Source organism: Mesoplodon mirus, assembly GCF_964341445.2.
Source record: "Mesoplodon mirus genome assembly, chromosome: 7".
NCBI lineage: Eukaryota > Metazoa > Chordata > Mammalia > Artiodactyla > Ziphiidae > Mesoplodon > Mesoplodon mirus.
In genome coordinates, this window is record NC_138983.1 from 33,210,653 (window position 1) to 33,226,676 (window position 16,024).

A 16,024-nucleotide genomic window follows, 5' to 3' on the forward strand; every position below is an offset into this window, starting at 1 on the left:
TGGAAACTAAATAACTGGAACCCCATGCTCACTTTTCAATTGATTCTAGGGTAGCCTCAAATGGGATAACCAACAAAAGTAGAAGGATGAATTAAGGCAAAGCTGTTTCCATCATGGGTACTGAAATTCATGGCATACTGATGACTAATGATGAAATACGAAAAGCACATGTGTCTAACATGAAAATTCACAGCCACTGCTGTCATTAAAGTCAATATATTTACTCTCCATGACAGAATTATTTTATGGATGTGAACAGCCTTAGAGACAGATATGGTTGCTCATGAACACATTGTAATTTGGCTAATGTGGGATCATTTTCTCTCCCAGATTCCTCACTTATTAATTTATTCATTTGTTTGTTCATTCATCTAACATTTGCTATTAGTCACAATGTACTGTGATGAGCATTAGAGGAACTCTAATAATGAAGATATACCCCAGCACCCCCTAGGAGTTTGCTGTTCTGAATTAAAACATCAACCATTATGTGACATTTAGTGGCATCATTAGTAAATTTCCAGAAGCATCAGTGATTTTAATTTCTTTTATATAATGGAAATATAGGCTCAGCTGATAATCTCTTACCTACCATAAGAAGCTAACGCTAACTGAGCACTTGTGAGTGTGCTGTACATGCATTACCATATATCATATAAGAGGTTAGTATCCAAAGTATATAAAGACCTCAAACAACTCAGTAGCAAGAAAACCCAACAATTCAATACAAAAAAAAAATGTTCAGAGATTCTAAACAGACATTCCTCCAAAGAAGACATACTGGGCAACAGGCACATGAGAATATGTTCAGCATAACTATAAGGGAAATGCAAATCAAAACCACTATATCACCTCACAAGTATTAGAAAGGCTATTAACAAAAAGCCAAGGAATAACAACTGTTGGAGAACACATGGGCAAAAGGGAACCCTCATACACTGTTGGTGAGAACATAAAGTGGTGCAGCCATCACGAAAATGGTATGGAAATTCCTCAAAATATTAAGAATAGAACTATCATATTGTGCAGTGATTCCACTTTTGGCTATTAATCCAAAAAAAATTTTAAACCCACAAATTTGAAAAGATATATAGATATATGCACCTCTATATTTGTTAACAGCATTATTTATGGAAACTACCTAAGTGACCATTGACAGATGAATTGGTAAAGAAAATGTGGTACATATACAGTGGAATTTTATTTGGCCATAAAAAACAAATAAAATCTTGCCATTTGAAACAACATGGATGGACCTTGAGGACAATATACTAAGTGAAATAAGTCAGACAAAGAAACACAAATACCACATGATCTCTCTTATATGTGGAGTCTAAAAACAAAGAAACAAACAAAATAAAAACAAACATGCTTATAGATACAGAGAACAGACTGGTGGTTGCCAGTGGAAGGGGGTGGGATGGGAGAACTGGGTAAAGGAAGTTAATTGCATGGTAACAAATGGTAACTAGATTTATTGTACTCATCATTTTGTAGTATATACACTATATACAAATTATTATGTTTACACCTGAAACTAATATGTTATATACTAATTTTACCTCAATTAACTAAAAACAAACCAAAAAACCTCTGTTGCCAATGACCTAGTTTTGAGACCTAAGATGGGTTAGTAGCCTCCATGAGCCTTAGTTTTCTCACTTATAACATCGGAATACTGTACCACCTCACAATGTTCTTCTTTACTTTAACTGAGAAAACTTGTGCAAAGCCCTTAGCAGTAAGTCAGTCACAGAATGAGTGCTCTATAAACTTTGTGTTGTGGTAACATAAGAAGCAGTGCATATTTAAATTTTCATCCATTTTTGTTAGCATATCTCTAAGATTCTAAGTAATGTACGTTTTGAGAGAGTGGTTTGGTGCAGTAGACTTGGAATAAGAAACCTGGGTTCATGTTTAAGATCCTTTTTTAAGTAAAATGGTTATAGTAAGATCTGCTCTACATATTGTGATGATCTAATAAAATATCTTATGGCAATAGCCATAAAAAACTTTGCAAATTAAATTTCTCACTATCATCATTATTATTGAACAATTGGAAACATAAATTGGAATCCATGCAATAGCCTACAAAAGGGAAAAGTTTGCTCTTAGAGTATAATTGATGTGAATAACTTCCTAGGTTAGGTAGCTGCAAACACTCAGGAAATATTCTTGCGTTCATAAAGAGGAGACCAAAGAGTGCCATAGATACCATGGGAAAGCCTAACAACAGCACTCTAGGGGACTCAAAAACACTGTCTATGATCTCCCCAAATCCTGAATATCAATATGTTTCATATAGTAATGAAAATCAAGGCTACTGCTTCTAATTTTCTTTGATAAATTTAAATCTAATTCACAGTGCACTGATAGATCAAGATGAAAAATAATTCTCTGATCTTTCATCAGTTCTGGCACAAAGAATATAATCACTTTTAGCAAATATAAGGACAGTATGTTTCCTATTGCTTTTGGAAATTCTTTTGTGGGAATTCTTTTGATGAATGCTCAAATTATTTTCTTGTCAAACTCCATGTAGAATCGTGTGATAGACACTTCTGCAGAGATGGACAACAACAATATCTTTTTATACCAAATAAGTCTGAAAATAATAATATTTAGCTTATTCTTATAACAAGCTTTTGAAGAAACTGGTATTATTATTCCCATGTTACTGGTGACGAGTTGGTCTAAAAAGTTGCATCTGATACACAGCTGATTAGTGGCAAAGTACAAATTCAAATCCAGGCAATTTGCCTTTAATGTCTTTGCTCTTAAACACTAGGTATACTACTTGCTATAAATTCAGCATTTAAGTTTATTAGGCTCATTGCTTTATATTGTTAGCTCTATTTCACAAAAGACTAATCATAGTCTTTGGTTCAATTTCTCAACATCTCACAAATAATTGGCAAAAGCCAGGATTTACAATTGGCCTGTTGAATTCCAAATTCTGTGCATTGGTCTATTGAATTCCAAATTCTGTGCTATCACACACATGATTCTTGACACTGGGTATCTGACATTTAGGAACAGATTGCAACACAGGTTTCCAGGACAGTGATGTTAAAGAGAGAAGCTAGCAAATTCAGGGTGCCCACAATAGAGCTTGTTAATGCCTGAAAACGACCATTGGAAAGAAGCATAAGCCTGCCTCTGAAAAAGCTTGTTTAGCTTCTCTCTACATGCACTATGATGCTATTTAGACAGAAAAGATTAGAATGTAACCCTAGTTAGCTTCAGCACACTGGAAATTAGTAAATTCTAGGTGAGTTTAATCCTATAGTAAATTAAATTGACTTTAATACACATAAATTTACTACCCTTTTTTAGAGTTTATTTTAAATTTTACTCTATCATTTTCAGTATAATGATTACTTTTATTTTGCTATATTTTGTTTCAAGCAGCACTTCGTTTCATTGGCTCTCCTGTTTTCTAACTTCATCTCTCTTAAGGAAGTCCTCCTCTGCCCACCAAGATTGGAAAACACAGCAGAACACTAACAGGAGTGTTACAGAGGGAATTTAGAAATTGGAGCTAGTGTGCATGTGAGAGGAGGCGGATAAGGTTTTCCAAGGCATTTGGGAAAAAAGGCTTCTCCAGAGTCAGTAAGGACCTAATTTTCACTGGTAAACTGCAGGCCATGGGGTATATCACCGTTTTTGAACTCCCCTCCATAAATCAAAATTTATTCACACCTCCATTCATCGTCACCAACTTATCTCCCCACTCAGAAGTTGGTATGTCCCTACACCTCTCCATGTCCAACTCTTCACCTTGTGATCATATTTATATTCCTTGATGCTTCTTCTGGAATTTTAAATCCTTATTACATATCTCTAACTTTTGTCTTCATTACCTTTTTTCATTCTTCCCTTTCTCTCTTACTAAAAAAGTACACAATCCCCTGTCATCCTACTAAGGAGCCCCCCATTCATTTGTCCACTCTCCTCTTCTTCTCAGCTAAGTTCCTTAACATAATCATCTAGTCTTCCCACCTTCACTCCTTCACAAATTCCTTCAAATTTCATGTCCTTCACATTTCTCAAATCTATCCCCCCCCATCCTTTCCCACTGCTACTGTCTCATGGCTCTTACCAAGAATATTATTCTCCCAATAATTTTGTTTGCTTCTATTATCTTGTCCTCCTAATCTTTCTCTCTGTTACTACTGGAATTATCTTCTTAGTATTGTAATTTCATCAGGTTTCCCTTGTTAAAAATCTTCTAGTAGATTCCCAGTTACTGCAAGATATATAATTAAATGAATGAATAATTTCCAGAGAGGAAAGAAGTATTGTCAACAAAATGATCATAGCAAGTTGATTAAATTCCATATAGATGTCCTTTTCTTCTGCAAGAGTTATAAGGAAATATTTCTTATAGTTTTTTTTTTTTTTTAGGATTAAGATTTTAGTGCATTTAAAGAGACAAAAGAAAGGTTAGATGAGAATATCTAATGTTAAAGAAAAAATGTCCCTTGGATTGATAATCAATGGAGGGGATATTGGGATCTGTCTTACTTATGAACAGCCAACTGGTGATGAGCTATTGGGTTGAAGGCACCATGAAAGTCATTACTATTTGATGAGCATTCAAGAACTTCTAATGAAAATACAGGAAAAGAAAATGGAACAAGTCATCCGTTGGTTCTTCCACCATTTCTGCTGCATAACCCAGCCACTCAGGCAGCCAGAGGAGTAGCAATGGTCCAGCCACCCAGCACACGAAGGCCCCCAGCGCATCCAGGCCCCAGGCATCCAGCAGGAGCCCTCTTCACCAGGATGCCCAAGAGGAAGGTCTGGTCTGTCAAAGGGAGTGGTGATCAAGCATTGCAAGAGGAAAGTGGTGATGGTGTCATTTAACCTTCTAATGCAAAAGTGTAGATGCAGCCAAAAAAGGTGGCTGGAACGGATGAATCTTCACCAAAAAATAGTGCAAAAAAAGGTAAAGAGGCTCAAGTGGCTAATCATGATAATAAAGAATATTTAGCTGCAGAAAACGGAGAAATTAAATAGGAGGGTCCATCTCCTCTGATGAAGCAGGGAGAAAGACGCTAAGTCTGATTAATAGCATGTATACCATATCATGTCAGTGGTTCCTGTCTCCCTTCTTGTACAATTCAGGAGAATACTTTTATCAATTATTTTTTAAATGCAAGTTTTTTAGTAGCTCTAGAAACTTTTTTTTTTTGTGTGTGTGTGTGTGGTACACAGGCCTCTCACTGTTGTGGCCTCTCCCGTTGCGGAGCACAGGCGCCGGACGCACAGGCTCAGTGGCCATGGCTCACGGGCCCAGCCGCTCCGCGGCATGTGGGATCTTCCCGGACCGGGACACGAACCCGTGTCCCCTGCATCGGCAGGCGGATTCTCAACCACTGCACCACCAGGGAAGCCCTAGAAACATTTTTAAGAAGGAGGGAATCTCACCTTATCACATTTTTTAAAGTGTAAATGCTTTGTTTTTAAGAGGTGAAATTATTTGCTGGTGTTGTTGTTGGTGGTGGTGGTGGTGGTGATGTTTTTATTTGTTTGCTCTGGTACAACCAGAAAAGAGCAGCATATTGAATACGGGAGGTTTTGATTGTCTTGAGTATTAGTTTAACATCCATAGGTGGTGCAATAGTTTTTATATCCTATAATACTCAGCACACTAAATGACAATTTGGAGTCACAGTTGTGCATTGAATATGTTTTGAACACTTTAAATTATTTCTATTTTCATGTTTTTTAGTATAGTTCTTTCCTAAAGAAAACCACTCTTTGATCTTAGCTCTTCCTGTCAGACTTACATGTACTCTGTAACATCTTTAGTAGTGGTAGTCCAATTTCCCTAGTAACTTTGTTAATGTGCTATGAAAGATTGAAAATTTGAGTCTGTAGTGTATATTATATTAAACTGTAAATTAGTGATAGTTATGATATAACAGTATATCAACATTTGAAGATACTGGTACTTGATATACTCTTAAGAAAAATTTGCATACAAATTTCAGGCTGGAAAGTCACTGGAATAACTGTTTAAAAAAGAATTACAACTACATGCCTTTTAAAATTTCGTTACAAACATTAAGAAATGTGTATAACCATTAAAATCTCAATTATAAAAGAAAAAAAAGGAAAATGGAAACTGGTGGTCATTCTTAACATAAAAGATATTTGGTAGTGTTTTCTCTGAATATCAATATGTCTTCCTAGACTTATGTAAATTAACATTTCTGCCAAAAATGTTTTGTTCTCATTTTAATTTCAGAAGGATTAAATGAATTATATCATTTGCTAACATATGTCTTTAAAAGAAGTTCATAGAGGTATCCAACTAATCAATTTCTATAAGTAATATTCTTATTATACATATACCAAGGATGAAGAATAAATGAAAATCTGGTTTCAGACCATGCCAGGGTACAAATATGCACACCAGTAATAGAAAGAAAGCATCAAAGGGCCCTTGTTCCTTCAATTTTTGTATTTACTAGATTAAATATATATCATAATTTATAATGTTAGTTGAAAATATTTATACGCATATATAATATGTATGTTTATATAGTAACGTGTGAAATATGATATAATTTTAACTTAGACTTAACTTCCTTGCCACATATATGCCATATCTGCTGGGAAGTAATTAAGCAAGCAATTATGACCTCCTAGAACCAAAAATGAAACCCAAACAAAATTTCTTAGATGTAATGTTATATTTTATACAAATGTTTTAGACTCGTGTTTTCATTTTTATTCGCACAATACTCCTGGACATACAAAGATATAAAACATATATTTTTAGCATGGAAAGAACACAAACAACTGGATGGTGTTATAGATAACTAAATGGTTAGCTAAGGACAGAGAGCTGATAAACAGATCTGTCTAAAATTGAAAACCTTTAGGCTCATTGGGAAATCTCTTCTAGAAGCAGGAAAGTGGAGGAAAAGGTCAGGCTTACTTCTTCGATTCCTTTCCTATTCCTAGAGTAAGGATTTTAATAGTTTCCAACTTTGGCTGTACATATAAACAATATGGGAGCTTTGAATAATCTCCCAAACTAGCCTGTACTTCTGCTGGATTATATTAAAATGTAAGTATTGACATCAGATGTAAATGATGCTTCCAATGATTTAAAAAAATGCAGCCTAGGTTGAGACCCTTTGGTCTACGATGATTTCAGGTGCACTGTTTTGAGAGTCCTTAGAAATTACTTTGTAACAGATTTTTGGCAGAAAAAGTGAAATACAAATCCACCTTGCTCTAAACCTCCGGGCACCAAGCAGAATGCAATTTTCGCTTCGATGCCTTCAAGCTCCTGAATAGGGCCACTGTTGCCTGCTGCCTTAAAATGACTTTGGCATTTCCACCAAACTGGAAAAAAAATTAAAAAATCATCCTTGTCCAATTAAGTTGATGCCATGGTCGTGACCTTCACCAATGTCAACTGCAGCTAAATCCAAGGCAGTGAGTTGTATGGAAAGAAAAACAAAGATACAAGATGGTGACTGCCTGGGGTGGGAATGAAATAATGAGCTTTCATAACACAATTTCATCATTTTTTAAATCTACACTATTTTTCTAATTGCTTCTCATTTCTGCTCTCTTTCAATTTTCTCCTTTCTTTACAGCATTTACAATTGTGATCACTGACATTAAATGTATTGTGAGGATTCATCCATACTTTTATGCTAAAAAAGCTGTAGTTGTACTTATTTGAATAAATGTGTTCTTACATCTGCACAATAAAACAAGGTAAATAGTTTTGTTTTAATTAATATCCTACCAAAAACCTTCTTTAAATCTTCTCAAAGTGTTATCCTCATCTCCAGATACAGTACTTATTTCATATACTTACTGACTGTTTCTCAGTGTCAGACACTACTACATATGCTAAATGCTGTTTGTTAATTTTCATATTTAATCTTCAGAACAGTTCTGTAAGGTTGGTGCTGTTATTGTCTTCATTTTATACATATGGAAGCTTAGTCTCAGAGAAGTTGAGTTGATCAAGATTTCAAAATTAGAAAGTTGTAGAAAAAATATGTTTACTTAGTCTGACTAGTGAATCTTATCTCTCTCTCTAAATTTTTTTTCCTTGTATTTACGTTCATTATACACGATTTCTTGGATGTAAATGAAAAGTACAGCCTAATTACATAGGCAGAGGGACTCTGGGCCCTCAAGAGTCTTGGCTGGAACACTTGGGACAGAAACACAAGCCTTTTCTATTTTTATAGTTCCCTGCCCTGATGTGGTGATTGGTGAGTTTCAGCCCAGGAAGCAGACGACCCCGTGGTGGGAGGGGAGAACAACTCAGCCATCTCCCTAAGCCATAAGACCTGTGGGAGCCTGGTGCAGGCAGCAGCCACATCCTCTCTCCTGAGGCCCCTGTCCCAGTAGAGGGACCAAGGCAGGGAGGAGCAGAGACCCAGCCAGCTGAGCTTAGGTTCCTCTGCATCCTGTCCTGCAGAGGTACCAGCCCTGAGGGGGAAGAGAAAAGAGGAAGGGAGGAGCCTGGCAACTGGCTTTGTCCAGCATTTTTCTCATCTTGTTTAATCCTCCCAGTAAATATGAGCAGTAAATATCATATCACACTGGTGTATAGAGTGAATCCTAGCTCTTAAACCCTCTATCATGCAGCTGTAAACACCAACAACATTGCTGTATTAATAATTCATAGTTTTCACCTAAAAGGGTAGACCTCTCAGTAATATATTTCCTGTTCTTCCTCTTACATTTATATAATTTCTAAGTTATATAAAGTCACATTTAATATTTTATAATAAAATGAATATAATTAAGTAAAACAGTACAATGGATATATTATTAGTTTTCCAAAATGTGCCATTAATTGAACAAGATTTTTTAATAATTATTTTCCCTTTTCTGGGCACTTACTATGCATTTAGCTCTACTACACAAACAGTACAAGTCAAAGATAAATTAATATGTTGATCAAGTATTATTTGTATATTATCAGTGATGCCCAGTAGGCCCATTTTAAAGGGGTTAGGAGGACCTTGATTTGTAGTGTTTGCCAATTTCTATAGTATAAATACTACCAATTTCAATCTACCAAGGTGATATCAATGAACATGAAGGTGGACAGAGATACCAGTAGAATACCATTATACGGTATTTCCACTACATGGATCCCAAAGACATAATACCTTCAAGACATAGAATCTTCAGAGATAATAGCATGATATAGTATATTTGATATTTACATTTGCTTTTAGTATGATTTCCTTAATTTTAAGTGTATATAATTAATATTTAATAGCAACTTTAAGAGCTGACTAGTACAAATTCTGAAAATGTAACAGCTAGCTTTTATAAGTATGTATGAGCCATCTCCAGCAGACCACTGGAGTATTCACCATTCTAAATATATACAATGACATGCATATTCTGGTTTTTTGTACTGGTAAAACAAGCAGGGAAAAGTCATGGTTCTCAGCTCAAATATACAATAAAGAGTAACTCAAAAAAAGATAAGGGGAAGGAGTACACTTTTACCATAAGCATTTCATCTATTATACTATACATAAAACCATTTAAATTATTCCTCTTGTCTGGTGTCCTTTGTGATCCTCATATCTTTTTATTCTACATTGTCTCATCAGGAAATTTAATCTATTTCCAACATTTAGTTGCTGTCTATGGTGATGATGCCAAATCCTTTACCTCCACTCAGATGTTGTCCCTCAGTTCCAGATTTAAATGTATAAACACCTATTGGATGTGGACACTTGATTGAAAGATGTCTAATACTTAGCGTGTTGTAAAACAAACCAATTTGGGTTCTTCCTAAAAAAGTTCCTCTTGTCTTTTGTATTCACGGTGAACGAATGCAAGCACTGAGCGTTATTCTTGATTTTCTCCCTTCATGCGTCTCACTTAATCAATAGGTCACTGCAGTTCTATGCCTCAATTACATTTGGAATCCCATTTCCACTTCTGCACCATAGATCAGGTCACTGTCATCTGTCTGGATCGGTGAAATTGTCAGTGGTTTGCTTGTTTCTACTCCAGTTAGAGTCATTTTACACAAAATAATTAAATCAGATCTCCTAGCTCATATCTTTGCTCTTTACCTCTCTGTTGGAACAGTATTTTATACATAATAAAATACATAATCTTATAACAAAGACATCATTTCATGCGCATTTGGATCCAGGTATCTCCTTAGTCTTTATCTTTAATCAAAGCTAATTGGAATATGGAAATCCAAATACAAATGATATGAGAGACAAGGGATTAGTCTTCAACATTTACAAACAGCTTATGCAGCTTAATATCATCAAAACAAACAACCCAGTCAAAAAATGGACAGAAGACCTAAACAGACATTTCTCCAAAGAAGACATACAGATGACCAAGAGGCACATGAAAAGATGTTCAACATTGCTAATTATTACAGAAATTCAAATGAAAACTATTGATACAATGAGACATCACCTTACACCAGTCAGAATGGCTACCGTCAAAAAATCCACACTGGAGAGGGTGTGGAGAGAAGGGAACCCTCCTACACTGTTGGTGGGAATGTAAATTGGTGCAGCCACCATGGAGGACAGTATGGAGGGTCCTTAAGAAATTAAAAATAGCACTAGCATATGATCCTACAATCCCACTCCTGGGCATATACCCGGAGAAAAACATGGTCTGAAACGATACACGCACCCCAATGTTCATTGCAGTGCTGTTACGATAGCAAAGACATGGAAGCAACCTAAATGTCCATCAATAGAAGAATGGATAAAGAAGATGTGGTACATATATACAATAGAGTATTACTCAGACATTAAAAAGAATGAAATAATGTCATTTGCAGCAACATGGATGGACCTAGAAATTGTCATACTGAGTGAAGTAAGTCAGACAGAGAAAGAGAAATAGCATATGATATCGCTAATATGCACAATCTTTAAAACATGATACAAATGAACTTATTTACAAAATAGGAACAGACTCACAGACTTAGAGAATGAACTTATGGTTACCAGGGGGGAAGCATGGTGGGGGAAGGATAGTTATGGAGTTTGAGATTGAGATGTACACACTGCTATGTTTAAAATGGATAACCAACAAGGACTACTGTATAGCACAGGGAACTCTGCTCAAAATTAACATTGTTAATCAACCATACACCATATAAAAATGAAAATTAAAATAAAAAGTTAAAAAAAACAAATACAAAAAAAGTCCTGATCTACTACACACCCTTTGCATATTTTCCTTGTTTTCTCTTTACAGAAAATTAGACTACAATTTCCAAGAGGTCAGGGTTGTGTCCTTTCAAATTTGTGTCTCCAGTGATGAGCATAGTCCTTACATACAGATAGAAAACAATTTAGCTGAATACTTGGCACTTAATGAGCAATCAATGATATTTATTTTCTAACTTATAAGGAAAATGTCCAATGAGAAGAGGGACACTGATGTGGATTGAGTGTGTCCTCCAAAATCTTATGTTGAAGCCCTGACCTCCAGTGTAATGGTATTGGGAGATGGGGCCTGCTGGAGGTAATTAGATTAAGTCATGAAGGTAGGGCCTTCATGGTGGGATTAGTTCCCTTATAAAGAAGAGAGAGATAGAGATCCATTTTTCTTTCTGTGCCAACACTCCTAGAGAAGACCATATGAGCACACAGCTAGAAGGCAGCTGTTTACAATCCAGGAAGAGGGCCCTCATAAAGAAATGAATAAGGCAGCACCCTGATCTTGGGCTTCACAGCCTCCAAAACTGTGAGAAATGAATATATATTGTTGAAGTCACCTAGTCCATAACATTTTGTTATAGCAACCTGAGCTGACTAAAACAGAATTGCAGCAAGTGACATTTCAAATGAATTCTCTGGCAGCGTTGCTTTGGATACTCAGTAACGTAGAGCAAATCCATGAGCTAAGCACAGCCATCTCCCTTAAGGGGAGAGAAGTATGCAGTCATCACTGTATTCAAGGTATGACCAAGAGCCATGCAGAATAAACACTGTGCTCTTAGAACACTGAGAATAGAAAAAATAATTCTAACTAGGAGGGCAAGAAAAAATTCACTTGAATTATAGAGTAGGCATGACAGCAATGGAGAATGCAGTGAAGGAAAGGAGATTGAAAAACCTGATTGAGTTTCCTCAGCAGAAACTTAAGCTGTAGGACTAAAAGATTATGTAGCAGACATGCTCCAGAATTTAAAAAAAATTACCAACATGTAAATTATTTTTTAAGTTTTCATCAATAAATTCTCATAATATTGAACTGCCTACCTAATGAAATTTGTGACTTTTAAAATCCACAGTGAATATATATATAATTTATATGTATACATGGTATGTATATATGTATTCACGTATAGACAAATACACACACATACATGATACAATAAAAAAATATGTATTATCCAATCTTCTGGAAGAGAAAATAAAAATAAAATGACATTTTTGGGGCTATATTGCTTTTTTCCAAATGTAGGTTGAAAATTGCTTACTTGTATGAGTTTCACAGATTTCAGGAAAAACCATTCAAATACCCTTCTCCTTTCAAAGAAGAGGTGAAGATTTTAAAGAAATGTAGATGAGAATAGTCATATATCACATATATCATGGAAAATAAGAAAAACTATGATTTGTAATGCTCATGTCACAATGCTCTGAAATAGGCATTGAGGAAACTGAGTCACAGAGAGGTTAAGTGATGTACTCACACACACTCCCAGTCAGCTCCCAGTTAGGTACATAATATCACTGTGGTTATATTATAATTAGCCAACTCTGAAGACTTAGCAGTTAAATGTCCTCATTTAAAAGTTATGTTTTTGGTACTCAGTGAAAAATTGTTTGCTTCTTTTACATACACCCTTATCACATTTTATTATTCAGGATTTTTCAAATATTATCTGTGAGGTGCCTGCATAGAGATTCAAAACCCAAGTATACAAAAAATACAATTTCCACCACTATTGAAAAGATAAAGATTATGAGCAAAACATAAATGCCAGAGAAGCTTTTAATGCTAATCTGTAAAATGAAATGCTCTACTTAGATTTATTGAACTTTATCTTAAACATTTTGGATTTCTGTTATTATTTTTTGAAAAATGAGCAATCTCTAAGACGAGTGCATCTAAATGCTTCCTATGTTTTCCTGTGATAAGCCAAGAGAAATAATAAATATTTATTATTTATCTCAATGATAGGACATATGTTTATTAATAATAAATCAGTTAAAGTAACAATCAGTAATTTCCTCTAAACATTCAGGGTCATAAAAAGCTCAGTTTTAATAATGGGCTTACATAAATGTATTTTGAGTTGGAGACAAGTGTAATGGGCCCATAAAATGACAAAGCTGCTTTTCCCCAAGTCACTGGACTTAATAAGGCTGAATCTTTGCTCCTCCCTTAGACTAACATGAAGTGGAGGCAGTATGTGGCTTCCTGGCACGTGGGGGAGATTGTGTGGGTAGCTGTGCATTCAATTAATGACCCGTTTCAATAAATTTACCCAGGATTTTTCCTAAACATAAATAAAATACATTCTTATGCAACTTTCTTCCCTGAGTTTGGTTGAATTAAAAAAATACTGTAGACATAGAGTTTTCAAAGGAGGTTCAGAAAGATATAAAGGAGAAAAATATTGGCCTAAAATTTTTTGAGATCCTTCAGGACGTAGTAAAAACCAAGAGAATAATATGAAATAGAAATACATATTTTAAAATGATTTTGACATAAAAACGAGATTATACAGATTAATGTGTCATCGAGAAATCGACCAGTTACAGACAAAAACAGGACGTTAGATTTATTTTGTTTTACTTAATTTTGACTCTTCATCCTGAAAATAGTACTTCCCTAATCTACAATTTGTCCATATCCCCTTTCATCCAAATTTAAGGAATCACAGAAAGAAGCAGTAAGAGAGCCCCAGATGTAATGCATCATTAGGTACTTGTAACAGTGGTTCTCAGGGGTTTTTGCCCACCCTCCCCCAGTCCACTGGAGATTTGCTTTAGAAGTTGGACTGGTATCTATAACATTTACTTTAATAGCAAGTGATCCTGAGGCACGTAATAAGAGAACCAGCACTTTCAAGTATACTGCCTGAAATTAAACTCCTTTCTCCAATAACTATTTCAGTTTGCCAAGATTTATTTAAATGTAGAGCCTGCAGATTGAAGGTTCTGATGATTGAAACAAAAGCAGGACTGAAATGCCTGCTTTGTCCTGTCTAAAGTAGAGTGGTGGTAGGGATTTGCAAGGAAGATTTGCTTAAGTCACTTGATCTCAAAACCCCCTAAGGAACTCTCAAAAACTAATGATGACTGGAACCAAACCAGAAAGAAGTTGTTTTAACAGGTCCAGGGTGAGTCCCAAGTATCAGGATTTTTTTAAAAGACATATCCCAAGTGATTCTAATGTACAGGCGATGTTGAGAACTACAGACTTAATTTCTGAAAAACGTATCCACTTTTGTAAGGATGGTGGTTATACCTTAGGAGAAAGTATTTTCCATATTAGACCTCTGGTGTATACTGGGATGTAATACAAGATGTTTTCTTTTAACTGTTGTAAAATAATGATAATAATAATAATAAGCCTGCCTAAGAAACAGCTGGCTCTCTACTAAAGAAAAGTTGTTTTCTAACATTCTCCAAGTGACTATGAAGACTTTACAAACTGGGTTACTCTCTCCCATTTACTTCCTGATTTTTCAATGAATTTGATATCTTACTAGGATTCACTTTGATGATAATACAGAATGAAGTAAAGTGAGTACCTTACTCGATTTTACCTTTCAAAACACAAGTAAAGTGTACCTTGTTTCTTGTTCTTGCATCTGCAATCTTAGTGTCATTTGGCATGGATGGAATTGATATCCGAGTTGGACTTGGCTTGAAGAGATTCAAAGGGGGAGGAGGTTGATCATGGAAAACTGTTGAGAGGCAGAGTTGTACCGTCTCTTTCATTGCTTTCAGCTGCGATGCCTATGAAACCAAGAGAGATCACAACACAATGTTTACATGTGGTTCTGGTCATCATTTACCTGATTAGATTCTCCCTTTCCTCCTAGCCTACACTCGTTCCCTACACAAACACGTATTAATTTTCAAATGCAATTGCCTAACATAAATTCCATTATGATGTGCCATTTAATACACACTCAGTCTGTTTTTTAGGAGCTAATGTGTTTCATGATATATTTTGAACACTGGAATTCAGAGACATATCTTACGTTTTCCCCTTGAATTGACATGATTTCAATCATGATACTTTGCTGGCAAGGAAACATACTCTAGGGTCACTCTAAAGTGGAACATGTCCTTCTTAGAAAACTGCCATATTTCTATTAGCAACAACCTTCTTTATTACAAATCACTCCTCTTGTGATGTAGGCTTCTGTGTTTCTCAGATAGGCCTGTACCTCCACTCAATTTCTGATACAACTCTTATTTCCTCTGGGCCCTGTTAAGTGGTAGGAGTTATTTGGATGTGATTGTAAGTGACAATATCAACATTTTCTATTAACATAGTATATCATAATATTCTAAGCACTTTCACATGCAAAAAATAACTTTATGCCTTCAAACATCTGTGAAACTGGCATTATTATTTCTATTTCACTATAAAGGAAACTTTAATTTTTTTTAATTTTTTTTAAATTTTATATTGGAGTATAGTTGACTTACAATGTTGTTTTAGTTTCAGGTGTACAGCAAAGTGATTCAGTTATACATATACATATATCCATTCTTTTTTAGATTCTTTCCCCATATAGGTCATTACAGAGTATTGAGTAGTGTTCCCTGTGCTATACAGGCGATCCTTGCTGATTGTCTACTTGATATTCAGTAGTGTATATATGTTAATTCCAACCTTCTAATTTATCCCTTCCCCCACCTTTCCCCTTTGGTAACCATAAGTTTGTTTTCTAAGTTTGTGAGTCTGTTTTTATTTTGTAAATAAGTTCATTTGTATCACTTTTTTTAGATTTCACATATAAGTAATATCATATGGTATTTGTCTTTCTCTC

General features: G+C 35.2%; 1 protein-coding gene across 1 annotated transcript in view; it reads right to left on the reverse strand.

The window, feature by feature from the left end:
- LUZP2 (leucine zipper protein 2) overlaps nt 1–16,024 on the reverse strand; it is a gene marked incomplete at both ends in the record, with an annotated part of 465,699 nt that overhangs the window by 31,192 nt on the left and 418,483 nt on the right. Inside the window, one exon of the mRNA XM_082627973.1 lies at nt 14,811–14,978. Within this exon, the coding sequence (XP_082484099.1) occupies nt 14,811–14,978 (168 nt within the window). The remainder of the gene's footprint in view (nt 1–14,810; nt 14,979–16,024) is intronic.